The 27,247-nt window shown below is 46.0% G+C and overlaps 1 protein-coding gene across 7 annotated transcripts in view; it reads right to left on the minus strand.

Annotated features, from left to right (window-relative positions):
- Positions 1-319: 319 nt before the first annotated feature.
- Anp32e (acidic nuclear phosphoprotein 32 family member E) overlaps positions 320-27,247 on the minus strand; it is a 36,918-nt gene continuing 9,990 nt past the window's right edge. Inside the window, exons 1-7 of one of the 7 annotated variants that reach the window (XM_075978113.1) lie at positions 17,024-17,412; positions 13,284-13,433; positions 12,780-12,902; positions 11,572-11,737; positions 10,773-10,903; positions 3,035-3,089; positions 320-2,358 (exon numbers count right to left, since the gene is read on the minus strand). In XM_075978113.1, coding sequence (XP_075834228.1) covers positions 2,288-2,358; positions 3,035-3,089; positions 10,773-10,903; positions 11,572-11,737; positions 12,780-12,902; positions 13,284-13,433; positions 17,024-17,077 — 750 coding nt within the window. In that variant the 5' untranslated portion in view covers positions 17,078-17,412 and the 3' untranslated portion in view covers positions 320-2,287. Of the gene's footprint in view, positions 2,359-2,564; positions 2,672-3,034; positions 3,090-10,736; positions 10,904-11,571; positions 11,738-12,779; positions 12,903-13,283; positions 13,434-16,163; positions 16,496-17,023; positions 17,413-27,247 lie in introns of those variants that run through there. The other 6 variants (XM_075978111.1, XM_075978116.1, XM_075978110.1 and 3 more) reach the window with 6 other exon arrangements.

Raw genomic sequence — 27,247 nt, forward strand, 5'->3', positions numbered from 1 at the left:
AGGCGTGACTCACCACTACCCTCCTTGGGAAGATGAGTTTCCTAGTACCTGTTGTCACAACTAAGTCTGAGTAACCTTCCCGCCACTTCTGTTTTTAAAGACTAGAGCTGGGCGGTGGTGAATTCCAGCACTCGGCAGAGGCAGGCGGATCTCTGTGAGTTCGAGGCCAGCCTGGTCTACAAGAGCTAGTTCCAGGACAGGAACCAAAGCCACAGAGAAACCCTGTCTCGAAAAACCAAAAAAAAAAAAAAAAAAAAAAAGACTTTGAAAGAGTTTATGGTATTACTGGAGCGTGAACATCAAACACTGAAGCTAATCATTATTAACAACTCTTCGATTTATTCAAAGCAATTCAGTTTCAAATTACAGCAGTCAGGAAAAAAAGAACACACAATCAGTTTGCCTGTCCTTGTGTTTAACACTGAGGTGGCTTTATTCAAAATACAGTTGCACAAAAGCAGTAATTCCAGTCTCTAAGGACTAACATACTGTGTACACAGGCGGTACAGAGCCTTAAAACCGAACTCAGAACTACACAACAGAGCCCACCCTTGCTCATTTGCATGAAAACACCACCCACAAAGCTAAGTAAGTCTTAATGGTTATTTGGAGGCCCTAGTCATTGTTTTTAAACCCAAGAACTCTAATTTTGATTGCACAATAGATGATTGATTTTAAAAAAGTCAATATATAGATTTCCTTTTTAAAAATAAGCATTTATTTTTGAACCTGGCACCGTGTGCCGAGAGAGTTCTTAGGGACTAGAAGCAGGCGTTCCAGTGACTGAAATGAGGAAAACGGTAGTTCTTGGAGATCCCAGTACCGGCACAGAATCTAGAACATGTTTATTTCAGATATGCAACTTTGTTAGCTTCTCTGCAAATATTTTTATACTTGTTATTTTAAAATATCGTGTCAAACATCTTAAATTTAAAAAGCAACAGTCCACTATTATGAACAATTTCTGTGTCCCAGTAGAGGCAAAGAATTAATTAATTTGCTGATAGTAACTTTAAAAAAAAAAAAGATATACAAAAGGAAAAGAAAAATCAGTGGCCAAGAGTTAAGAACAAATTGCCTTGAACTTGGGGCCTCTGGGACAAGAAAAGGGAGCTGTCAACTCCGTTTACGTAGTGGCCATGGAGGGGCACATACACTTACTCCAATGTTCTATTGTTAATAGGCAACCACTTGAAATAAAGCCCAACTTCAATACTGATTTTCATACAGTCCTCCAACTGCCATTATATTCCAATCAAATGCTGTATTTGATCACACTCTGAAACTATAGGAAGAATAATTAAAGGTTCTACTCAGAAATATAATAAATACTTCACAGCGTTGGTATCCGAATCAGCCAGGAAAACAACTTAGTAATTAGACTTGAAGGCATTATTAGTTATCAGCAGGTCTAGCTCAGGTCTAGCCTCTGAGAAAGGAGAAGGCTTTAGCCTGGCACGGCTCGCGTGTTTGACAGTAAGCAAAGCCTGTCTCCTCACATGCCTAGCGCTCAACACTGCTCAACTGATACAGAATTTCTTCCACGCCACGTGTCTGAAACCCAAACACTTTCCTGGGTGTCCACAACTCTGCCAGCTCTCTTTTGGCTATGGAGAGGAATGAAGCAATGGAGGGTGAGGGTAGACAGCAGCTGGAGACAGCGCACACCTGAACCAGCAACCTGCTGGCACAGCAGGGCTCCCCTGCGAGTCTCCCTAGCAGCCTTAACTGTATCTGCGGCCATGGTGCTGAAAAGAACCCTCTCACTCTGCGTCTACTTCCCAAACCGTGACAGGAAAGCTCTCACATACCACCCAGCCCCCAAAACTGCCTTCAAGCTATTGATTTCTGGATCATCTCTTAAAGAAAAAAAAAATCAGCTTTATCACTCAAGAGACTTGCCATTTCATATTACAGCTGAGTGTATTGTTAATTTATAAATAACTTTAAAACACTATGAATGAAATGCACCAGACTAGGCCTGTGTAAAAGCAACCATGTTTTAATTATGAGCTAAAATGTCTAATACATTAAGCATGAATTATAAAAATCCAGAATCTAAATACAGTGCTAGAGAATTTCACAACGGGAAGATGAATGAAAATTTTTTTCTACATACATTATGATTAACAGACAAGCAGATCTCAGTCGGAATGGTAAGGCCAAATAGTAAAACCACACTTTCCTATAAAAGCTGCACATCACCTCTAGGGACAGCTATCATACATGAAGAAACAAGACATGGCTGCTCTACTGCACACCCAGGAGCAACCTCTTCCTGGAGGGGCTAGTCATCGTCTTCCTCTCCATCATCTTCAGCATCTCGCTTCCTTTTCTCTCCCCGCACACCCTCTTCTTCTAAAACGGAAGTATATAGGATCATTTCAGCAAAGGAATTTTTGTTAAGTTACAAAGCTTTCAATCTCAGAAAGAAAAAAAATAAATGGCAAGAGAAAATTATCGATTGTTTCACTCTAAAATGTCGTCCAATTTCAGAGTATAAGCGAACTTGAGAGAACCTGACAAACCTCATGGGCAAAGGCAGGTGAAGACTCTAAGTGCTTGACATCAGTGTGACTCTATGCAAACACCAGTGTGAAGGGCGAGGTAAAGACGAAACTAAAGGGACATCTGGGGTCAGCCATTCCTCTCTGGACTGAGGTACCAGGCTCTACAAAATGAGATTCCAGAGTGCAATAAAGTGAACAAAGCTTTTGTTTTTGTTTCTCTGTGTATCCTTGGCTGTCCTGGTTGTCCTCACACTGAGATCCACCTGCCTCTGCTTCCCAAGTGCTGGGACACACTGTGCCTTGCTTTCATTTCCGTTTTTTAAGTACAAGTAACAAGCTGGCTTTTTTGTTTTGTTTTACTGGAATTAAAATTCTTTCCAAACACTTCTCTACTTCTCAAGGCACCTTATGATAAACAACAAAACCAAAGGGACCAGAAGAGATCCCCATAAGACTCAGTCCTCAATAATCCATCCCATGTGTTATCTTTAGATTCAGAATTGCTTAAGACTGATGCAACTTACCCTCTTCTTCCTCTTCTTCCCCTTCATCAACATAATCATCATCATCTTCTTCATCCTTCAAATTCAAATATTCAGTGTGAGAAGAAATGAACCATGACTTGGGCATTTACTGTTTAACAAATCCCAACTGGAGCAAAGAAATTATAGTCCAGGGGCTGGAGCACGTATGAATAAATCTTGTTCCATGTATGGGGCTGGAGAGATGGCTCAGAGATTAAGAGCATTGACTGCTCTTCCAGAGGTCCTGAGTTCAATTTCCAGCAACCACATGGTGGCTCACAACCATCTGTAATGAATTCTGGTGACTTCTTCTTCTGTCCCGCAGGCATACATGCAGACAGAGTATTGTATACATAATAAATAAAAAAATATTTTAAAAAAATTATAGGCCGGGCGATGGTGGCGCACGCCTTTAATCCCAGCCCTCGGGAGGCAGAGGCAGGCGGATCTCTGTGAGTTCGAGACCAGCCTGGTCTACAGAGCTAGTTCCAGGACAGGCTCCAAAGCCACAGAGAAACCCTGTCTAGAAAAACCAAAAAAAAAAATAAAAAATTATAGTCCACTGTGTTCTAGAAAGGACAGTTTCTGTCAGTTTTGCTTTTGAACCTAACTAAGCGCCTACATTTTTTTTAATATTTATTTATTATGTATACAATATTCTGTCTGTGTGTATGCCTGCAGGCCAGGAGAGGGCACCAGACCTCATTACAGAGGGTTGGAGGAGCAGGCAATGCTCTTAACCTCTGAGCCATCTCTCCAGACCCAAGCATCTACATTTTTAAAAACACAGTGCTTTAGACGAACACTGTTTAAGGAAACTTTCTCCAACAACGCAAATGTCCTGTGTTGTGCTGTGCACCACCGCACATGCGCTGGTGAGCGCTCAAACTGTGACAGCACGACGTGGGAGATGCACCTGAGCTGTGTGATTTAAACTGCTTGTTTGCTTGAGACAGGGTCTCAGGATGTAGCCCAGGCTAACCTCTATCTTGACGCGTGGTTACGTTCCAGTACTGGCTCTGCCTCTCGAGTATGGGGATTACAAGCACTCATCACTGTCCAGCTTACTTTTAACTTTCTTTTTTTTAAGATTTATTTATTTATTAAGTATATAGTGGTCTGCCTGCATATGTCCCTGCAGGCCAGAAGAGGGCAGCATATTTCATTACAGATGGTTGTGAGCCACCGTGTGGTTGCTGGAAATTGAACTCAGGACCTTTGGAAGTGAAGCCAGTGGTCTTAACCTCTGAGCCATCTCTCCAGCCCCCCAGCTTACTTTTAAACAGCCACATCTGCCCACCATAACAGAAGCAGGTCTTGACTATTTTAAAAACAAGGTACTCTACAGATTGAGCCACAGATGATATGAACCCCGACACCAAATACCATCATACGTTAAATAAATAAATGTATTTCGCTAGACCTGTTTTCAAATTAAAAAAAGCAAAATGAACCAAATATCTGAAATCCAAAATGTTCCAAAACTCTGAAATTTTGAGCATCAACGAAATATAGAAAATGCCAGGTGATCTCACCTGGACCTTCAGTCAAACTACAAGTATAATAAAGACACGGCATAACACCAGACAGAATGGTGCATGCCTTGAGGCAGAGGCAGGCAGAGAAAGTTCCAGGTCAGCCTGACATGGTTAAAAACATGACCATCATAATCATCCTGTGTTATGCATTCATGCTTGCATGTACATGCTCACATATATGTGGGTTCATATGTATGCACTTAGGCATTATGAGGCCAGAGGATAGCCCTGGTATTGTTCCTTACACTTATAATCTACTGTTTTTTGATACGGGGCCCCTCATCGGCCTAAACCTGCCACGTGGCCTGTACTGGCCCAGAGATTCACCTGTCTCCACTTCTCCTAGGCTGCCACCATGCAGTTTTGTTTTGGCTTTAGAAACACTGTTTCAGCCAGGCAGTGGTAGCGCATTAATCCCAGCACTCAGGAGGCGGAGGCAGGCAGATCTCTGTGAGTTCGAGGCCAGCCTGGTCCACAAGAGCAAGTTCCAGAGAAACCCTGTCAAAAAAAAAAAAAAAAGAAGGAAAGACTGTTTACTGTTTCTCTGTGTACCATCACTATCTAGCTGTTTTTTATTTGTTTGTTTTCTTAAAGGGATTCTTGAAATTGAACTTAGGTCCTTATATTTATAAGGTACCCACTTTACCAACTGAGTCATCTGCCCATCCCCTTGATCTTTTTAAAATTTTATTTAACTTTATTTTATGTGCATTGGTGTGAAGGTGTCAGATCCCCTGGAACTGGAGTTATGGACAGTTATGAGCCACCATGTGGTTCCTGGGAACTGAACTCAGGTCCTCTGGAAGAATAGCCAGTGCTTTTAACCACAGAGCCATCTCTCCAGCCCAATTTTTTTAGTAAAAGACTGTTTGACCATGAACATTCTAATTATTAGTATATGCTAATTTCCTCAGACTTCTTAATATATGTAAGATGGTTTTCTCCTTTCTACAACACATATTATTGTTGTGTGTACATACTACTGTTGTACATGCCGTGTGGGAACGTGCCACGGAATACGTGTGGAAATGAGCAGACAACTCGGAGTCAGTCCTCTCCTTCCACCTCTCCGTAGGTTCCAGGGATTGAACTCAGGCCCCCAGGCCTGCACAGCAAGTGCCTTTACCAGTGAAGCCATCACTGGCCCGTTCTCTACTTTTTAAAATAATTCCAGCCTCCAACTGGGTCTCTTCTTCTAGTTTTACACCCTCTCTTCTACCGTCAGTTACTCTTGTAATTTTATGCTGCCACAGACTCAGAACAGAGCATCAGACGTGAACACGCAGGACACAACGTCTAATTCCAACACGAAATGAATACTCTCCGACACAAACAGGCTCGGAAGACTTTCATTACTTATATTTTGACTGCTCAGAGCCTTTTGCACTTACTGTTGTGATCTTAGCTATGCTACAAATATCTAAGCATCAGACAGATTTGGTACTAAGTATCTAAAAAACAACCAGCCAAGCCTCTCTCCATCTTACGACTACACAAGCTTACTGCTCTTCAGGTGTATATATATTATATACAATATATTTTATTATCTACAACAGAGCCATGTGTGGTGGTGCATACATGCAGCTCTATAGGTGGGATGGGATGACTGTAAGTTCAAGGCCAGCCTGGGCTACAGAGCTAGACTATCTCAAACCCATTTGAGGCACGGGCTGGGGAGATGCCCGCACACTATGAAGACCTGAGTGAGCTCAGATTGCCAAGTGCCACATAAAAGGTGACATAGTGGTGAATGCCTACATCCGTGACGCAGGGGAAACATAAGCAGTCAGATCCCGGGCCTGCTAGCCAGCCAGTCTTACTAAGTTCCAAGTTCAGCACAAAATGTAAGCAGCGAATGTTAGTAGTTAACAGTGCTTGAAGGCTGGGCACAGTGCAGGTCTTTAATCCCAGCGGGTCAGGGGAGGCAGAGGTAGGCCTTGAACTCACCTTAGAGTTCAAGGACACCTCAGAGGTGAGTTCAAGGACAGTCCAGTCTACCTAAAGAATTCTAGGACACCCAGGGTTACAGAGAGAAACCGTACCTCAAAAAACAAACAAGCAAACCCGACCTGGAGCAGAGGTTAGATTCCCAGAGCAGAGGTTATATTCCCAGACCACATAGAGCTGGGTGACCTGGAGCAGAGGTTAGATTCCCAGACCTACATAGAGCTGGGTGACCTGGAGCAGAGGTTAGATTCCCAGACCACATAGAGCTGGGTGACCTGGAGCAGAGGTTAGATTCCCAGACCTACATAGAGCTGGGTGACCTGGAGCAGAGGTTAGATTCCCAGACCCACATAGAGCTGGGGGCAGCAGTGTCCAGCTACAGTCCTGGTTTTCCTACTGGAGAGATAAAAGATGGCAGAGAGAACCCCCAAGTGTGTGGGTCAGCAAGCATGGCAAACACGGAAGCTGAGGATGGACAACAAAAGTTGTCCTGTGACCTCTGCATGCATGTCATTGCCCATACACCTGTGAACACTCACAAAAACAGAAACGTGCATACAAAACACACACACACACACTTTAAAAAGGGGGGGGGCTGAAGAGATGGCTTAAAGTTAAGAGCACTGGCTGCTCTTCTTCCAGACGTCCTGAGTTCAATTCCCAGCAACCACATGGTGGCTCACAGCCATCTGTAATGAGCTCTGGCGTCCTCTTCTGGCCTGCAGGCAGACATGCAGGCAAAACACTGTACATAATACATAAAAGAAAAAAAAATCTTTAAAAAACAAATCAATAGTCAAGGCACACACATTTAACTCCAGCAGAAGCAGAAGGAACTCTGAGTCTGAGGCCAGCTTGGTCTACAGGGAGAGTTCCAGGACAGTCAGGGCTGTTACACAGAGAAACCCTGTCTTAAAAAGTCAAACAAACAAAAAAGAAGACAGAAAGGCAGTGAGACAGGGTCCTGCACCTTAGACTGATTTACGCCTTGCAACACAACAGAGAATGAGCCTGCACGTCTTCTCCTCGGTTCATTTCCCGAGTAACAGTGCACAGCATCACCTCCAGGGACCCAGTCCCCTACAGGACCAAAGGGACAGTGGGGCAGGAAACTCCACGAAGCAGACCTTAAGAAAAACCAGGGACTCTGTTCTCTTAAACTAAAGGAAATGAAAAGGGGAAGGAAGTATGGAGGAGAGGGACAGAAAGGGAAAGGAAGAGCAGGAGAAAAAGAGAAAAAAAGCAAGTGGGGGGGGTAGAGGGGACAAGAAAAGGGAGGGGAGGGAGAGGAAGGGTAAGGAAAAATAGAGCAGAAAAGGGAAAGAGGAAAGGAAGTAGAGGCATTTTAAACATCTTAAAGATGCAAAAATAATAGCCATTTGTAATTTAAAAAAAAAACACTTGACAGACTAGCCACATTGATGCTTCAGGAAGCACAGACATAAAGCACTATCTGAATTCTGTTTAAACAAAATTTACTTGGTCTGATGTTTTGTTGCTGTTTTGTTTTTTGCTTGTGTTTTTTCGGACTGAAGTTTTAAGGCATTTTAAAAGTCATCCTTTGATGTCTCAATAAAGCTTCAGCATTCAGCAGAAAGTCACTCACTGCTGTGATGACCTTTGCCTTGTTAGTGGGAACTGCTTCCTGACTCACATATGAACAGTATGACGTACATCCCAATATTCCTAAAGGACAAAAAGTCCTTGATACATATTAATCCCTTTCCTCTGAAGAACAGCCAAAATGGGAAGAAATACAAGGCTCAAATAAAAAACAGCTAACCAGGGGTCTCGGGATTGTAACTCGATCGGGAGGATGTTTGCCTAGCATGCAAGAAGCCTTTGGTTAGATCCCCGGGACCACATAAACCCAGTCATGGTCAGGCCAGGACTCGGGAGGCAGAGACAGGAGCATCCCTGAGTTCCAGGACAATGCAGAGAAACCCTGTCTCAAAAACAAACTAACATAAATAAATAAAGGTGTAATGGAATGTGCCAGGTGTTGGCCTATAGTCCCAGCCCTTGCGAAGCTTAGCAGGATGATCAGTAGTTCAAAGACAGTCTAAGTCACATAGCAAGACCCCATCTTAAAAGGCAAAAATAACCACCTGGAAAGAGGGCCTGGGTGCTGCTCCTAGCACTTACATCGTGGCTCACAAATATCTGTATCCAGCTCCAAGGGATTCGAGGCCCTCTTTGGCCTCTATGGTTACCATTCACACAGACATACATGCACACAAAATACTCATACATAAATAATAATACGTTTTAAAGGAAAAAACACAATGCATAATCAAACACACCATTCCCTTCTCATTTATTTTGAGCACCAGTGGCCTCTGGTGCTCCTAAAAACAAGAACTCTGGTTTGTGGGCTCGTTTGTTCTGAGACAAGGTTCCTCTGTAGCCTGGGCTATCCTGGGGCACACTAGGTAAGCCTATGATATCATTAAACTCCTGCAGCCCTGCTGCCTCACCCTCCCAGAGTGATGCTCATGAGCTACCACACACCTAGCTAAGCCAAAACTTCATTTTTGAGCGCCTAAACAATCCCATCCAGAATGAAAATGTTCCTGGCCTTGCACTAACTTAATGCTATGTATATTTCCAAAATTTCTAATCTATGTTTGGCTATATCATTTTGAGTTAACATTCCCCAACATTCAGTGTAGTCATCCCACAGCTGGCTGAAAGTAACTTTTAAGGCAGGAGTGAATGTCTGTGTGACCCCAGAGGCAGAGGTAAGGGGACTGCATGGCAGCCTGGGGTGCAGAATAAAAACAACACCCCCCCCCACACACACACACTACAAAATGTACTTTTTTTTTCGGGGGGGGGGGGGGTGTCTTTCGAAACATCATTGTGTATCTTTGGCTGTCTTGGAACTAGCTCTGTAGACCAGGCTGGCCTCGAACTCAGAGATTTGCCTGCCTCTGCCTCCTGAGTGCTAGGATTAAAGCCATGCGCCACCACCATCCAGCTCAAAATGTAACTTTTAAAGTACTTCCTACTTATACTTTAGAGTATATCTATTACTGACAGAGAACATACAAGGCCAAATGCAAATAAAACGAAACCAGGAGACTCTTATTTTACCAAACAGACATGAGAAACAGCCAAGCTATCTGTCTGCTGGAGGAAACTACAAAGGTTCCCCTATAAATTAAGATGCTTAAACGAGTTTTGTTCTTCATGTCTGTGTAGTTTCTGACTTACAAAGCGCCAAACAAGTTTAAGGCCTTAAATTTTCAAATTTAAAAATAGTATCAGGAAAAAAACAAGAACCATTCACCAGATATTGTCTACATAACCATCATTACATTAAAAAAAACAAACAAAAAACCCTACAGCTAATGAAGCATGCTTTGGTGGCAACAGGGACATTATAGCACTCAAGAGGGCAAGTAATGGCCATATACGCATAATATAAAGGGGCACTGAGATGTCACTGAGGCCAGCCTGGTCTACACAGCAAGTTCCAGGACAGCCAGGGACACACACAGAAACCCGGTCTTTAAAATAAAAAAGGATGAGGAGAAAAGCAGCTGCAGGATGCAGGGGCACCAAGCTATGCAGGAAGACATCTCGGGGCTCTGGAGTGTCTGTTACGTGTCAACCAGGGTACAGACTCAGACACTCACAAATGTTTCCACCACCCCACGCCACAGAGGGCAGAATCAATTTGAAGGACACCTGGGATATAAACAGCAACAAGCAATGGAGTCCTTGTAGAACCACTATGAGATTCAGCTAAGTTTACACCTTTCTGAGGCCCAAGTCAAAAAGGCAACTTTGCCTTTTCCTTTTCTCTCTTTGGATGCTGATCAGAACAAATAAGCTTTTTCTGATAATTCGGGTTTCCATACTCCTTCTCTTAAGACACCTTTCCTGCCACGTGACTGCTTGTCCAACATGTGTCTGACCTCTGCACCAGTTTTTACACCATGGTGGTTTGGTTTGGTTTTCTTCTCCCGTCCACTATCCTCTGGCAGCTGCTGAGACTTACTGTTTTCCTACTCTGGGAATTTTGAGCTAAAAAGCAAAATCAAAACTAACAAGTGTCCATGGTTGTCATACACTATGGAGCACCCAGCAGGAAGCCGAGAGAGAAGACGGACAGACCTTACCCACAGGTTAGGAACCAACTCACGACTCACCCTTCAGCCCTCTGCCTGTCCCCAAACCATCATCAGTGCAAACACCAAGTTTCCAATCACCTGAATTTCTTCTTTCATTAAGTATGAGAGGCCCACCTCCTCTTCTCCCTCTCCCGCTTCTGAACCTGCTTCATCCTCATCTTCATCCTCCTCTTCCTCCTCCTCTTCATATCCTTCAGGTGGACCAGCTTCATCTTCCTCCTCATCTTCCTCATCTTCATCTCCATCTTTAAGAGACATTTGGAAAGATAAACAGATGGCTGGTCAAATGCTTCTGCCTGGCATGCAGGCCCTCCTCACTCTGCCCAATTATCTCAACACCATCAGCCAATGGGGAGAGGATTTCAAGGTGTTCCCACTCCTTTTTTAAAGAAACACATTCTGGCCAGGCAATGGTGGCGCACGCCTTTAGTCCCAGTACTCAGGAGGCAGAGGTAAGTGGATCTCTGAGTTCAAGGCCAGCCTGGTCTATACAGTGAGTTCCAGGACAACACAGAGAAACCCTGTCTGAAAACAAAACAAACAAACAAACCTCCCCAAACCTTCTGTTTCATAGCACTGTTACTAATCATCTAAGAAGTACCTTTTCTAGGACTGGGGACACGGTCCAGTGTGTACCTGTCATGTGACTCCACCCCCAGCACCACAAAAGATAAGCATCTTCCTTAACCCAGGTAATTACTGAGATAGATTTTCATACACTATATGGCACTGAAGTTGGTTTTACTTTGTAGCCACTTCAAAGATTGCTTGTTGCCAAGCAAGGTGGCGCACACCTTTAATCCCAGCACCAAGAGGTAGATGCAGGTGGATCTCTGAGTTTAAGGCCAATCTGATCAACACAGTGAGTTCCAGAACAGCAGGAGTTAGGTCTCAAAGAGAAGAAACCATTTACCCTCCTCGTCCTCCTCTTCCGAGTCGGGGGCCTCGTTGTCCTCCTGGTCGAATCCATCTAAGTAGGTGATCTGCTGCAGCAGCTCGAAAATGCTTTCTCGGTAGTCCTCCAGGTTTGTGATCTCACAGTTAAACAAGTCGAGACTTTTCAAATTCTTAAGATTTTGCTGAAAAAGTAAAGTTAAAGGTTACAATCAAGATTTTAAACACTATGTTCTTCAATTTTAATGAAAGATCTGAAAAACACACACGAAGTTAAAGAATGTTTTTTGCATTTTTAATGCTCTGTAAGGGTCATTCTACCACGCACAGCCAGCTCTTGTGGTCTGTCACCACTACACCTCCAGCGTCTTTTCTTACAGCTTGGTTTCTTCAGCGTCTATAAGGCATTTTTGCTGACAGAATCTGTGCACAAAGAGGCAGCAGCATGCCTCATCCCAGCCCGGTAGGAGATCAGATAGGAGCTGAAGGCCAACTGGGTCTACGAAGACCACGCCTCTCCAAAGAGCAACAGGTGGCACAATCACATGACCGTCACCTTAACCAGCACCCACGCTCCTTTCCAATAGTTTAACCTCACACCATCTTATTTTGTTAAAGACAGGTCTCACTCCGCAGCCTAAGCTGACACTGCGCTCTCAATCCCTTTAGCCTCCGAAGACTGGGATCCAGGCAGACACCACCACATCAAGCCCAACACTCTGAAAAACCTAAGGACAGCCAGGCGGATCTCGTGACAGGGTTTCTCTGTGTAGCTTTAGAACCTGTCCTGGAACTCGCCCTGTAGACCAGGCTGGCCTTGAACTCAAGAGAGGTCAGTCTGCCTCTGCCTCCCAAGTACTAGGATTAGAGGCCTGCAAAACCACTGCCTAGCTTGAGGCCTTTGTTTTTAAGAATGAGTTTAACTCTGCACCTGCAGCCCAGGCTCCAACTCGGGGTCACCCTTCCTGTGCCTCAGTGCTGAGAGCCATCTTAATTCAGAAAGCAGGTGGATCACTGTGAATCCGAGGTCAGCCTGGGCTAGGGCTGTTACACAGGGAAACCCTCTCGAAAAACCAAGAAAAGAAAAAAGAATAACTATCTGTTAAGACGTATCTCAGAAAACTCCAGACCTAAACAGAGATCAATAAAATAGAGTATGAACAAACCTCAGATTAATCAATCTAAAATTAATCCCAAAATCAAGTCAGAGACAATTATTTCACTTACCAGAGCTTCTACTGTACTGAGATCTTTGATTTTGTTTCCGCTCAGATTGAGGTAGGTAAGATTTGGACATTTCTCTGCCAGGACTTCCAAGCCTCCAGATATTATATTGTCGCTGAGTTCCAACTACATATTCCACACGGAGAGAAAACAAAGAAGGACGCAGCCTGAGGACCTTTAAGAGCACATCAGTTTGAAGAGGCCCTGTCACTCTCTCTGCCCTCATCGGTTCCCGTCTACCCTGTGCAGCAGCTCCACCGTGGTTTTTGCCTGCATGTGTGTGATGGTGCTGGAAGCCTTGGAACTGGAGTCACAGAGAGCTGTGACTGGGAATCGTGTGCTGGGAACTGAACCCAGGTCATGTCTCCAGGCTCCTTCCCTTTTCTTATCCCTAGAAACTTAAAGATTTCTTATTGCAGGTAAAATACTCATTTTGCTTGAGCGAGACCTTGATATACACCCCAGCATAAAAACCATGGTGTCCTCGAACTACTACTCCCAACTCACCTTTCGAAGTTTATTCAAGCTGGGAAGCCGGGCCAAGGAACTCAATTCCACGTTGGCCATACTAAGAAACTCCAGTTCTTTAAAGGTGTCATTGAGGCCTTCGATCTCCCCATTGACACACAAGCAATTATCAAGGACTAACTCTGTCACCTGTTAGAGGAAACAGATTGATAATTAGTTTGCACAGCAACAGACCTGTGTCTGAGCACTCTAAACACATGAATATTAAAATCTTAGTCCCAGCACTCCGGAGCCGACTCAAGCGGATCTCCGTGAATTCCAAGCCAACCCGGTCTACACAGTGAGTTCCATAACAACCAAAGCTACAGAACAGAGAAAGACCCTGTTTAAAACAAACACCACCAAACCGACACACCAGCCCCTACACTGGGTGCACTGCATGAGGCTGGAGTCTCAGCTACTTAGGAGGGAGGAAGGGCCACTTGAGCCATGGAGTCCATAACCAGCCTGGGAACACAGCAATCAATCCTTACATATCATCTTCTCCTAACCCATGTTCCTGTAAGCAACCCGAACGCAACTCACTGAGTCACTTAAAAAAAAAAAAGGTAAGGAGTGACCGTGATTACAGCACACTGTATGCATACAGGAAAAGTAGGAAACACTATGTAATTAGCATGTTCAATTTATGGGACTGGAGAGATGGCTCAGAGGTTAAGAGCACTGACTGCTTTTCCATAGGTCCTGAGTTCAATTCCCAGCAACCACACGGTGGCTCTCAACCATCTGTAAGGAGATCCGATGCCCCCTTCTGGTGTGTGGGCACACACGCTGTATCTATAACAAATGTATGATTTAGTTATCACTGTAGGCAGTCCTTCACAGCTGAACAAGTGCAGTGCCCGCTTCGAATCACTGGGACGGAAAACCAAGTGAAGAAGGGCCTGATGAAATGTGTGTTAGCAAGAGCCTCACCACCCTGACCTGCACCTCCACAAAGAGGGGACTCCTGAGCTACGGCAGGAAGCGTCTAACACTTTCAGGTTAAGCCTCTGTATATTTGGCTACAGATGTCAGTGGAATTCCAACTTTGTTACCCTTTAGGAAGTAATGTCAGACAGACACCTGTAACAGCCCACCTTTGGGGTGTCAACTGAAGACAAACGATATCACACAAAACAATTTTCTCGACAAAATGTCCTTTCTCCCTTTGATGCTCAAGCAGTTCTATGGACGTTCCCATTCCTGGGAGGGAGGGGGCTGGGTTTCCTTTTTTAGTTTGTTTTATGTACACGTTGTTTTTGCCTGCATGAATATCTATCTGTACACCCTAGGCATGCAGTACCCACAGAAGCCAGAAAACAGCCCCTAGATCCCTGGGACAGCTGCCGTGTGGGTTCTGGGAATTCAAACCTGGTCCCCCAAATACCAGCCAGTTCTCTTAATCCCTGAGCCATCTCTCCAGCCCAGAACTGGATTTCTCATTAGATCTGAGTTGTAGGAAGAGCGGCCAGCTCATTTATTTGTTTCCATCTGATGTACACAGGTGTTTTTCATGGGCATGTGTACCACATGTGTATCCGGTGCCTTCCGAAGGCAGAAGAGGAACCTGACTCCATGACAGTTGTGTGCCACCATGTGAGCGCGGGCAAGAGCAAGTGCCCGCCACTCCTGCCCCAGATCTGAGATACAGTACCCAAACCAATGATGCGCCTGACTAGATCTAATCCCAGACCCCATTCTCTGTCACCAGTAAGTCTTTACTTAAATCAGGAACAGCAAATGCCAGCCGTCTCTACTTGAGTGGAACTTTGACATCTCTATCTATTATCTATCTATCGATCATCTTTCTATCTATCAATCTTATTTTGGTTTCAAGGCCAGGAAGCAAAGGTACATAAAAAACGATTTGCATTAATTAGGTCACACCATTAATGTATGGTGGGGTGTCCTGACTCTTAAGTCTGTGTGTGTGTGTGTGTGTGTGTGTGTGTGTGTGTGTGTGTAGCCCTGGCTGTCAGAGGAACTCATAGACCAGGCTGGCCTTGAACTCAAAGATCTGCCTGCCTGTGCCTCTGAGCTCTGGGATTAATGGTGAGTGCTGGAACCAAAGAGCCGCACAACCACCACCCAGTTCGTTTGTTTTTGAGATAGTGTCTCACTATTTAGTCCTGGCTGGCTAGGAACTTGCTTTGTAGATCCGGTAAGCCTCAAACTCAAGAGACCCATCTGCCTCTGCCTCCCAAGTGCCAGGATTACATGCCAGGATTAAGAGCTCAGCAAGACAGTTTGTAGATCTGGCTCAGAACCCAGTTCTTTCACCAGAATAAGCCGTTCACTGCCTTGAGGCTCCTATTTGCTAGTCTGGATTCTAAAACAATGCAACCCAGTTTACAAGTTTTCTCAAGGAGAAAGTAAACAAACAGGACGCTTTATATAAACTGTCTACGCAGTGGGCGGTGGTTAATCCCAGCACTTAGGAGGCAGAGGCAGGTGTATTTCTAATTTAGAGGCCAGCCTGGTCTACAGAACAAGTTTCAGGACAGCCAGAGCTACATGGAGAAGCCCTGTCTTAAAAAGCCAAAACCGTAAATGAAAATAAAGTTATCTATATAAACCCATTACTACACCACAGAATTGTGCAGCAATCCTCCCAATTGGGAGGTGAAAGCGTGGGGGAAAGGCCCATTTTTGTACCCTAAAGCTTCTGAGAAAATACTTGTTTTGCCTTGTCTGACAGAGTCCCACTTGCAGCCATCCTCGCACCTCGGCCTCCAAGGGCTGAGAATTACAGATGATATACAGAATTACAGATATTAATCACTACGTCCCGCTGATGACAGCATTTCAACTTTGAGTTATTCTAGAATCTTCTAATAAGCTGTAAAAAACTTCTATTCGCCCAGAGATAAGCCTTACAGCAACAATGTTTCCTCCACCTCGCTCTCGGCTAAAGTCGGAGCAACCCGCAAACCCGCCACCGAAAAGAACAGGGCTCCGGCACGGGTGGCTCGGCCAGATAACCGCGAAGGCCGGGCAGACCGGCGCCTTTGCTGGGGCGTCATGGGACCACCGTAGCGCGGATCCCTTGTCCCTCGACTTCACGCGGCCGGGAACCAGCGAGCCCCGGGCGCCGTCCCCGCCCGTCGCGGCCCAAGCTCCAGGCCCGTGAACCTGGCGGGAAGGAAGCGCAAGAGAATCCGACGGCCAGGGGCTCGGCGGCGACGCCACCCGGGGCCCTCACTCGGGGCCCCCTCCCGACGGCCGCACGCAGCACTGCGCGGCTCGCACGAGCCACGGGCTTGCGTAGAGGTTCGCGCGCCACGAGGATCGCGGCCGGCGCCGTCGGGTCCCGGGATCCTGCCGCCCGCGAGTGGTCACCGCCGGAGGGAGAACGGGGTGCAGATCGGCCCGAGACCCACTCCCGGGGCCGCGGCCGGCCGAGTGGCGGCACCGCGGGAAAGTTCCACCAACTTCGCAGGTGGCGAAGGCCCGAGGGTCGCGCCCACGCCGCCCGCCCCCGCGAGGCCGGGGCCGCCAGACTGCGGGGACACCAAGGGGCTGAGCCCCCGCGCGCTCACGAAAATGCCCCTAGAAACTTAAGCCCTTCGCCATTTTAAGCACAAGAGCCTGGTGATTTAAAACTTAAAATAAACACCCCGCCCCCACCCCGAGTGGGGGCGCGTTTCCCAGCCCGCCCCGCGCAGCCACCCGGACCCCCGAAGCCCACCCCTCACGACACAGGGCGGGAGGGGGAGGTGGGGGCTGAGTCATCTCACCTCCTCCGGGGCTCTGTTCTTCAACTCCAGGTTAATCTTCTTCTTCATCTCCATGTCCTCCTCCTTTCCCCTCGCGCGCCCGCCCCACTGCCCCCAACCCTAAAAAACCTCTAAAGGTCTGGAGATGAATGAAAAGAGACGCAAAGACGGACACCCACTACCACCCGGGTGTGAGGCAGAAAGAAAAGAATAGCAAATGGAGTCCGACGACTTGGGACGAACTCGGCTGCCCCCACCTTCTAGTCCACACACCCGCGCGCGCACACACGGGCACGCACACACATTCACACACAGAGACACGCGCGCGCCCGCAGTTCCTTCCCCTTCAATGGCTGCTCCGAGACTGAGCCTCCATGACACGGCACCGCCAACCCCCTGGCCTACACTCCGCCCACCTCCCGACGGCATTGGCCGAGGCTTCAGCGTCGCGCGGCCCCATTGGGCTAGAGGACTGCCCGTCTGTCTTTGGGGGGGCCCTGGACCAGAAACTCGGCGTCTATTGGCTCTGAGCAAGCGCGCAGTTAATTCCGATAGGCCCGGGAGGATGTACGTCCCGGAGAAATGATTTTGAATCCCGGTCGCCCCCCTCCTTTTCTTTGTGTGATTGGCGCGCTTTCCCTCGGCGGTGGGACGGTTTGGGTGTCTGTTGGGTTTGTTTTTGTTTGTTTGGGGGGGTTTCTGGCTTCAGGGTTAAGGGAAGGGAAAAGGCGTCCCCGGCGCCCCCAGGTTGTTAGGGGGTCGCTCAACACACCGCACTCCAGAGCTTGTGGTGGTCCCAAATCACAAGCTTGGCTGTGTCGCTGCGGTGTGAGCTAGGGACACCTCCCCGTCTCCAACCGCCCCTGCGTGCTGTACAACCAGAGCCTGATAAAGGAGGTATTTTAACTTCCACTCTAAAAGGCGGAGCGACTCTGAAATCAGTTGAGTTTAGCACGTTGACTCAGGAACCTTTAAATAAAACTGCCCTGGAGGAGTTGATACCGAGGTCATTTGTCGCTGGCAAAAAGTTGAGGAAAAGCAACACGGGCCTAAAGAAAACACGATTCCCAGAAAACCCACAGCAGGACCTCTCTGTCCAACTTCCTTTGTAAGCTGCCTACAGAAATCTTGTACTTAAAATGTTCTTATAAAGTGAGGGGCTGGAGAGACGATGTCCTCTTGCAGACCCTGGTCCCGTACCTTCATGATAGCGCACAATTGTCCATAACGACATTTCTAGGGAATTCAGTAGCCTCTTGACCTCCACAGGCTCCAGGCACAGATGTGTGTGTACAAACATTCAGGCAAAACACTCAAATACATTTTTAAATAATTCTAGTTAATGTCTCTGTAAGATCCAGCATATAGTCCATGTCTTTAACCACAGACCTCTGAAGGGAGAGGAAGGTCTGTCTGGTATACATGAGTTCCAGGCCAGCCTCTGGCTCAAAGCAAAAACTAAAGACTTAAGTAAAATATGAGTGGGTGCCTGGCAGTGGCTCACGCCTTTAATTCTACGGCGGCGGCGGCGGGGGGGGGGGGGGGGGGGGGGGGGTTCAGCTGGCAGATCTCAGTGAGTTGGTGGCCAACCTGATCTACACAGTCAAGCCTACAAAAGAAACCCTGGGGGGGGGGGGCGGGGGATGAAAGGGTTAAGGGTTATTTTTTTAAGATTACTTTTTCCCTGCTTCCTGCCTGGGATGATGTGATCAACTCCTTCCAGTTCCTGCCATTATGTCCTGTGCCTAGTGAGCCTAGAACTGTGACCCAAAATACATCCTTTCTCCCTTGAAAAGATTATTTTTCTCTTCTTGGGGACGGGGATTCCAGATAGGGTTTTTCTGTGTAGCCCTTGCTGTCTTGGAACTCACTCACAGAGATCCGCCTGCCTCTGCCTCCCAAGTGCTGGGTTTAAAGGCGTGCGCCACTACCGCCTGGCTATTTTTTTTCTTAAAGTTCTCAACTGTTCTTAGTTCTGGTTATATTCTGCCATATTTCTTTAAAACCCAGATGACGTGGGCAAATGAGTGAATTTGCGTGCATCTCCCAGTTTCAGTTTCCCGGCCGAGAGACCTTTGGGTCTCCAGCAGACTCTTCACCACTCCGCCCTTACCCCCACCCAGGCACAGGAACAGACAAATAGGCTGACTTTTAATAACAAATAGCATAAGTGGTAAAATGTCACCTCGCCTCTAAGGACATCCGAAGTTAGTTAGATTTCAAAGCCAACAATGCTAAAGGAAGCCGACTAAGAAAACAACCAAAATACACAGCAAGGGAAGAGTGGCGGCCTGGTGGCGCACACCTTTAATCCCAGCACGCTCGAGGCAGGGGAAGGCAGGGCTTTATGAGTTTAAGGCTAGTCTGGTTACATAGGGACTTCCAAGTCAGCCGAAGCTGCCAAAGCTAGAGGGAGCCCGTATCTCGCAAAAAAAAAAAAAAAGAAAGAAAAGAAAGAAAGAAAGAAAGAAAGAAAGAAAGAAAGAAAAAGAAAAGAGAGAGAGAACACATTTTGGCACCAACCTGGGACTATATCCTGAATTCTGATCCCACCGATAGCTGAGCATGGGGGAGGGTAGCAGCCCAAGAGGACATGCCTTAAAGGAGAGAAAAACATGATTGAGGGAGGAGAGGGAGAGGGAGGAAGGAGTTGTCTACTAAAGGAACAGGAAGGGAAACAGAAGGAGTGGTATGTGGGAGTTGAACAAGAGACAGAAGAGAAAGCAGAGGCAGCTCTGTGACCTTGAGGTCGGCCTGGCCTGCACAGTTCTAGGCCAGCCAGGGCTGCGTAGACCCTGCCTCAAGAAGAAGAAGAGGAGCCAGGCGATGGTGGCGCACGCCTTTAATCCCAGCACTCGGGAGGCAGAGGCAGGCGGATCTCTGTGAGTTCGAGACCAGCCTGGTCTACAGAGCTTGTTCCAGGACAGGCTCCAAAGCCACAGAGAAACCCTGTCTCGAAAAACCAAAACCAAAACAAAAAAAGAAGAAGAAGAGGTGAAGGAGAAGAAAGGGTGGATGGGTTCAGACAATGCCTTCAACCTGCGAGAAGGAGCCCTGGGAGATTATTAAACTCCTGGGCCTGCAGATGCCTCAGGGTAAAGACACTTGCCACCAAGTTCCTGGGAAACCCTGCGGTGGGAGGAAAGAACTGACCCCGAAAGTTGTTCTCTTACTCCCACGTTCATGCGATGGTACATGCATAGTCACACGCGTGTGCACACACATATAAATAATAAACAGACGTTAAAATAGAAAGTTGAAGTCCACACGTCTTTAGTCTTTACCATTCAAAACCTAAGCTCATCTTCAGCCACTGATTTTCTTACTGAACTTCAGATCAGGATGTAAACTCTCGGCTGCTCCAGACCCGTGCCTGCCTGCCCTTCCAATGCCAACACTCTGCCCTGATGCTCTTAGGCTCACCCTCTGAGACTGTAAGCAAGCCCCGGTTAGATGCTTTCTTCTATAAGTTGCCTTGGTCATACGTAGTATCTTTTTTTCCTTTTTTTCTTTTCTGTAGACCAGGCTGACCTCAAACTCACAGAGATTTGCCTGCCTCTGCCTCCAGCATACTGGGATTAAAGTGCGCCCCCATGGCCCCGGCTTGAGTGGTATCGTCATATGTATTGGGATCCCTGACCGAATGAAAGGGAGAAAGCCAGCTAACAGCCGCATCCATCTCTCTCTGACATTTAAGCGTGGCTGCTGGCCTCCACACACGTGTGCACACGCATGCTTGCATCATAGCATGCACACAGCACACGTACTGAAGCAAGAATGAGCCACGAAAGCTCTCATACACAGCGGGTGGGGATGGCAAACCTGATAGTCATTCAGTGATAAAGTAGAGCAAATTCCCGGTGCCCAGCAACAAGAATGAACACTAAGTTTAAGAAGCCACATCCAAAGGATGTATAATTTGATCCAAAGATGTGCTGAGAGAGCCAAAATTACCGGGTCAGATGTGTGTGGGAAGAGGAGTTAGCCACAAAGGGCACAGGGGATTTATTGCGGGGGCGGTGGTGACGAGCCTGTTCTGTATCTTGATTATGGGGTAGTTGCCCAATGGATTTGTCAAAACTCATGGACGTGTACTCAAAAAAAGAGTGATTTTACGGCATATAAATTATACCTCCTTAAGCCTGAGGTAACTTTTTTTCACTGTGCAATGTTAAAGGGAAAACTGCAGTACCCACTGAGAGTCCACTTCCAGGCAACAACTGGACACGTGTATAAATATATATATGCGTGAGAGTAACTGTTGCTGGTCCGGGGTACAAACTGAAAATGCCTTAGTCCTAACACAAAGGAGGGGTGAGATATCAGCCTGGGGCTGGGGGTGCAGTTAGGTGGAAGAGCATGTACTTAGCGTGCCCTGGAATTCAATCCATAGCACCAAACCTCAATAGGCCCATGTTGTTACCTTTTTTCTTCCTTAGCCCCTCACGTGACAAGCAACACTCAAGCACTGAACTCTGTCCTCAAACCTACACTTTACAGGGTCTCTCAAAGTTGCTGTCTTAGTCAGGGTTTCTACACTTTACAGGGTCTCTCAAAGTTGATGTCTTAGGGTTTCTACAAGCTGCGATGGACCTCACACAAGGCAAGAGCCTCAGGCGGGAGCTGAGGCAGAGGCCCCAGAGGAGTGCTGTTTACTGGCTTGGTCCTCCCAGCTTGCCCAACCTGCTTTCTTACAGAACTCCCCCTCAGAGAAGGACCACCCACAATGGACTGGGCTCTCCCAGTCAACCACTAATTAAGAAGATGCCCTACAGGCTTGCCTGTAGCCCCCCCCCCTTTTCTTTTGCTTTGTTTTGTTTTTGGGTTTGTTTGTTTGTTTGTTTTGCTTTTGGTTTTTTGGTTTTGTTTTGTTTTTTTTTTTATTTTCGAGACAGTGTTTCTCCGCAGCTTTTGGTTCCTGTCCTGGAACTAACTCTTCTAGACCAGGCTGGCCTCGAACTCACAGAGATTCGCCTGCCTCTTGCCTCCCGAGTACTGGGATTAAAGGCATGTGCCACTACCACCCGGCTTGTTTTTGTTTTTAAAGACAGTTTTAAGACAGGGTTTCTCTGTAGCTTTGGAGCCTGTCCTGGAACTAGCTCTTGTAGACCAGGCTGGCCTCGAACTCACAGAGATCCGCCTGCCTCTGCCTCCCGAGTGCTGGGATTAGAGGTGTGCGCCACCATCGCCCAGCGCCTATAGCCCAATCTTATGGAAGCATTTTCTTAATTGAGGTTCCATCTAAAATGACTTTAGCTTGTGTCAGTCAAGCTGACGTAAAAGTAAGGAGCACAGTTGCCCAGGCAGGTCTTAAACTTTCGATCCTCCTGCCTCACCCACCCAGAACAGCTGAGTCCAAACCTGCCAGAGCATGCCTAGCAAAATAATGCTATTTCCATACTACGACATCATTGTGGCAAGGACTTATATTTATTGATACAGAATAACTTTCACAAATTATGCATATGATATGGTCCCTTTTTATTTTATTTATTTTGGTTTTTCGACACAGGGTTTCCCTGTAGCTTTGGAGGTCCTGTTTTTATAAAGTCTAAAATGTATATGTACCCAAAACATATGCATTTATATGTGGCATCACAGAAAACAGTTCCAGAGACATCAGAATGTGTCTGTGAACATGTATCTGTAGTCTGGGGAAAGCCCTGGATTTGGTCTCCCCGAGCACATAAACTCCAAAGCGGAGGCAGGAAGATGGTAAATTAGAGGTCAGCAGGCATGGTGGCATAGTCATCCATCCCAGGACCTGGGGCGAGAAGGATCCAGGGTTACATGCTAACCTGGGCTGCACAGTGCGGCTTTGTCTCAAATTAACAAATAACAATGTGAACAGTGGTTGTTTCTACCAGGAGAATTCTGAATTTGGGGAGATGTTATCTTTATTTCTGTTAATGCTTCTTTTTAAATTTGATTTATTCGTTTACTTACTTCCTTATCTATTTGGTAGTCTTGCTAGGTAGTCCAGGGTGGTCCTGAACTCATGATCCTCTTGCTGCAAACTCCCAAGTGCTGGGAATCCAAACCTGGACCCCAATGCCTGAGTTTTCATTCTTAAAGTCTTCAACTTTTCCTAATTGGGTGTTACTTGAAATTTTTATTTTATTTTATTAAAGAATTTACTTATTCATGCCAGGCAGTGGTGGTGTACACTTTTAATCCCAACACCCGGGAGACAGAGTCAGATCTCCGTGAGTTCAATGCCAGCCTAGTCAACAGAGCAAGTTCCAGGATAGCCAGGACTGTTACACAGGGAAGCCCAGTCTCAAAACACAAAAACAAAGTCGGGCAATGATGATGCACACCTTTAATCCCAGCACTCAGGAGGCAGAGGCAGGCGGATCTCTGTGAGTTTGAGGCCAGCCTGGTCTACAAGAGCTAGTTCCAGGACAGGCTCCAAAGCTACAGAGAAACCCTGGCTCGAAGCAGCCACACAGGTGGTGTAGAGGCTAAGAGTGCCGACCCCTGTTCCCCAGAGCCTGAGTCCGAGAACAGCTCGCTCTATGTTAAAAATCGAAAAAAAAGAGCCGCGCGCACACGCCTTTAATCCCAGCACTCGGGAGGCAGAGGCAGGCGGATCTCTGCGAGTTCGAGGCCAGCCTGGTCTACAAGAGCTAGTGCCAGGACAGGCACCAAAGCTACAGAGAAACCCTGTCTCGAAAAACCAAAAAAAAAAAAAAAAAAACCAACTTCGCTCAGAAATGAGATAGGATTTCCGAGTGCCAGGATTAAAAGTCATATTCTACCACCCGTGTTGAGTTTTGGTCTCTGGAGGGAATTGGGCCCAGAAAAATTGGGTCAGAAGAGATGGACTGAAAAAGAAAGCATACTGGTCCAGATGCAGTGGTATATTACTTTAACCCCAGCAGGCGGGAGGTGGGGTTCTGTGAGTTCAAGGCCAGCCTGGGCTACAGAGTAGTGAGTTCCAGGACAGCCAGAGCTACATAGTGAGACCCTGTCTCAAAAAATAAATAAATAAAAGAAACAAGTTCTTTAAAAAAGAAAGAAGGACAGAAAGAAAAACAGAGAGAGAAAGGAAAGAAGGAAGAAGACATACCCAATGTCAAAGTACTCGAGAGAGTCTGGATTCCAGCTGCCAGGCCAACAGTTAGGCATTAGGGGTAAACTGTTGGTTTTTTTTTTTAACTTTTCTTTTTTAGATTTATTTATTTATATTTTATGTGCATTGGTATTTTGCCTACTTGTATGTCTGTGTGAGTGTGTCAGATCCTCTAGAACTGGAGTTACAGACTGTGAGCTGCCATGAGGGTACTGGGACTTGAGTAGCCTATGCTCTTAACCACTGAGTCATCTCTCCAAACCTGGGTAAATGTTCTTAAACTTTACCAATCATGAGCTTAAGTCCTGAATCTGGATTCTTTTTGGGAGGGGGTTGGATTTTTCAGACAAGGTGTCTTTGTGTAACAGTCCTGGCTGTCTGGGAACTCACTTTTTAAACCAGGCTGGCCTCGAATTCAGAGATCCATCTGCCTCTGCCTCCTGAGTGCTGGGATTAAAGGCGTCTGCCACTACGCCAGGCTGAACCTGGAAATTTTTGAGCAATGCCTGGTGGTGAGTTACGAATCTGCGTCTGTACACCTATGTCAGTAAGAAGAGCTGTCCACCTCCCCCCTTAGATAACCATGTTCACTTTCCTCTCCTTGTGGGCCAGCTCAGCTCTGACCACAGGAAAGGAAAGTGTCCACGAAGGCATACTCAACAAGAAAGCATGTCACTCCCTTCATGAGTGACAAGGTCTCATGAGTGAGCAGCCTTCCCCATTACCCAGCTAGCGTCTTCACCACCGACGACAATCAAGATGCCACCAGACTATATAGACGGAAGCTAACTAACTCTCTTACCTGTTTTCTAGTGTCGGGATTCCTATTTGCCCAAAAGGTCACTGTATGCTACCCACTGCACATAACCAGCCTTTCTTTATCTGGCATCCTATCACAATCCAGTTGTGAGTTACATGACACTGAATCTGGGAGAAGATTGTGGCTTCACTTTTTCTTAGCAATTAAGGGGACATTGATTGCAAAAATAAGTCATATTATGCAAGGTAGGAGTTGTACAATCTCCAGTGTAATTCATGCCTTTTCAGCCCTGTGAGCACTTGCTTGGCTGGTACTCCTTTTTCGGGCACAACCTGAAGGGAAAAGGGCATGGGTGCTCATGGCCCTCCCTTTGCAGGGCATGGACACTCACTGTCCTCCCTTCTCATCCCTCCCTTTGCACATGAGGAGTCTGGTTTACATCCACTCACTTTACTGCCTGCCTTATTTAACATGATTAATTTCCCTCCTGTCAATGAGCTATTAGGGGCTTCAGTGGCTGCCCTTGGGCAGACCCTTTCTTGTGTCTCCAGGACATGGAAAAAGCAACTGTAACAGGACTTCCTCCCATGGCCTCACGGTGGCCATGACGATGAGATGGGTCCCTAGGAACACAGCAGCACGGAATCCTGTTGTAATAGGAGCAGCGGGGCTGCATCCCCAGCACCCCAGTCGCCTGGCTAGCTTATGCCCCGAAATAACAACACACAAATTGTATTCATTTAAACACTGCTTGGCCCATTATATCTAGCCCTTACAGGCTAATTCTCATATCCCGATTAACCCATCTCTAATAATCTGTGTAGCATCAGTCTTACCGGGAAAGATTCTAGCCTACGTCCATCCTGGGTTGGAGCTTCATTGCGTGCGTCTGCCCGGGAGAGAGGAGCATGGCGTCTCTGAGCTCACTTCCTCTTCCTCCCAGCATTCTGGTCTGTTTACTCCACCCACCTATGTTTTAACCTATGAGGGCCAAGCAGTTTCTTTGTTGCTTAACCAATGAAATCAACAGATTGATATATGACACTCCCACATCACTTCCCCTTTTTCTGTTTAAACAAAAAAAGGAAGGCTTTAACTTTAACATAGCAAAATTACATATAACAAAACAGTTATCAAGCAAGAATTACAGTTACAATATTTATATCTATTCTATCTTTTATCATAACAATGGAAAACTATAACTATAACTATCTATCTATTCTTCAACTCCATCAAAGACTCCAGAAGAATACAATATTACTTAAGCAAACAAAAAGTAAGCAACTTTTAAAACTCTAGAAATGACAGAGACATCTCGCTGCCTGTACAGTCACCCAAAGTTCCTCTGTACCATTGGGGCATCCATCTTTGGCCTACAGGCCCATAGTTTCCAGCAGACATTTCCACAAAGCAGGAAATTTCAAAGGCAGTCACTATCTGCTTGTCCCGAAGAATGTCTTGCAGACTCTTTCATGAATCAGGAACCCCGAAAGACCATCTCACCTTTAGGCAAGTTTAGCAGTCCTCTCTCTGCGGGTTCTCTGTGTCCAGTTTATGCAATCGTCCAGGCAAGAAGAGTTTCTTGCCCAAATGGCTATCAAACTCCATAAGGATCCTCTTTGATGCCCATCTTCTTCTTGAAGTAGATTGGTGCTGCCAGGAGCAGAGTGTCTCATTGTCATGAAAAGTCCTAAGTTATTAAAACATTAAATGCTATATTCTGCAGTCTTTGAAAGATATGAAGAATGTCTATCTAACTGAAATGTATCTCTATATATCTAGAAAATTTAACATGACTACAAGCTTGACTATTACTGATGATTATCCATTAACCTATATTTCTTAATTATACATTACATTTTTTAATGAACTACACAATCACAATATCTTAATCAATAGCAGAAATATGCATATACATATAACAAAATTGACCTTAAATCTCTATCAATAAAGCAAAATCTATACTAATACAAATTATTCATATCTATATCATATCCCCCTTTAAATGTTAAAGAACGTTTATAAACCATATTTGGGAATATGGGCGCAGTTTTTTCTCTCCAAACTGCTTCCTGCTGAATGGGGGTGTCGTTAATTAGGTCTTTCATAGTATAACCTGTGTGCTAGTTTCATCTCAGTTGGCAGTTGAGCGAAGCAATTTTCTGAAGATGTTCACAGCAACCCTTCAGGAGGGCATGGTCCATCATACCATATCAGAATAGAAGAAATGAACAGGGTCTCATCCTCTGTGAAAATAAAACAAGAAACTCCTTTCCAAAGCATCATGTCCTTAGATCCAAATTTCAAAGTCAAGGCATTTTCAAAATATCTATGTTGGATTAATTCAGCAGCATTTATAAACAAATATCTTTTAGCAGCTGTTGCTCCTTCCTCAGCATTCAAACAATTC

The sequence above is a fragment of the Microtus pennsylvanicus genome, chromosome 7 (assembly GCF_037038515.1).
Source record: "Microtus pennsylvanicus isolate mMicPen1 chromosome 7, mMicPen1.hap1, whole genome shotgun sequence".
NCBI classification, from domain to species: domain Eukaryota; kingdom Metazoa; phylum Chordata; class Mammalia; order Rodentia; family Cricetidae; genus Microtus; species Microtus pennsylvanicus.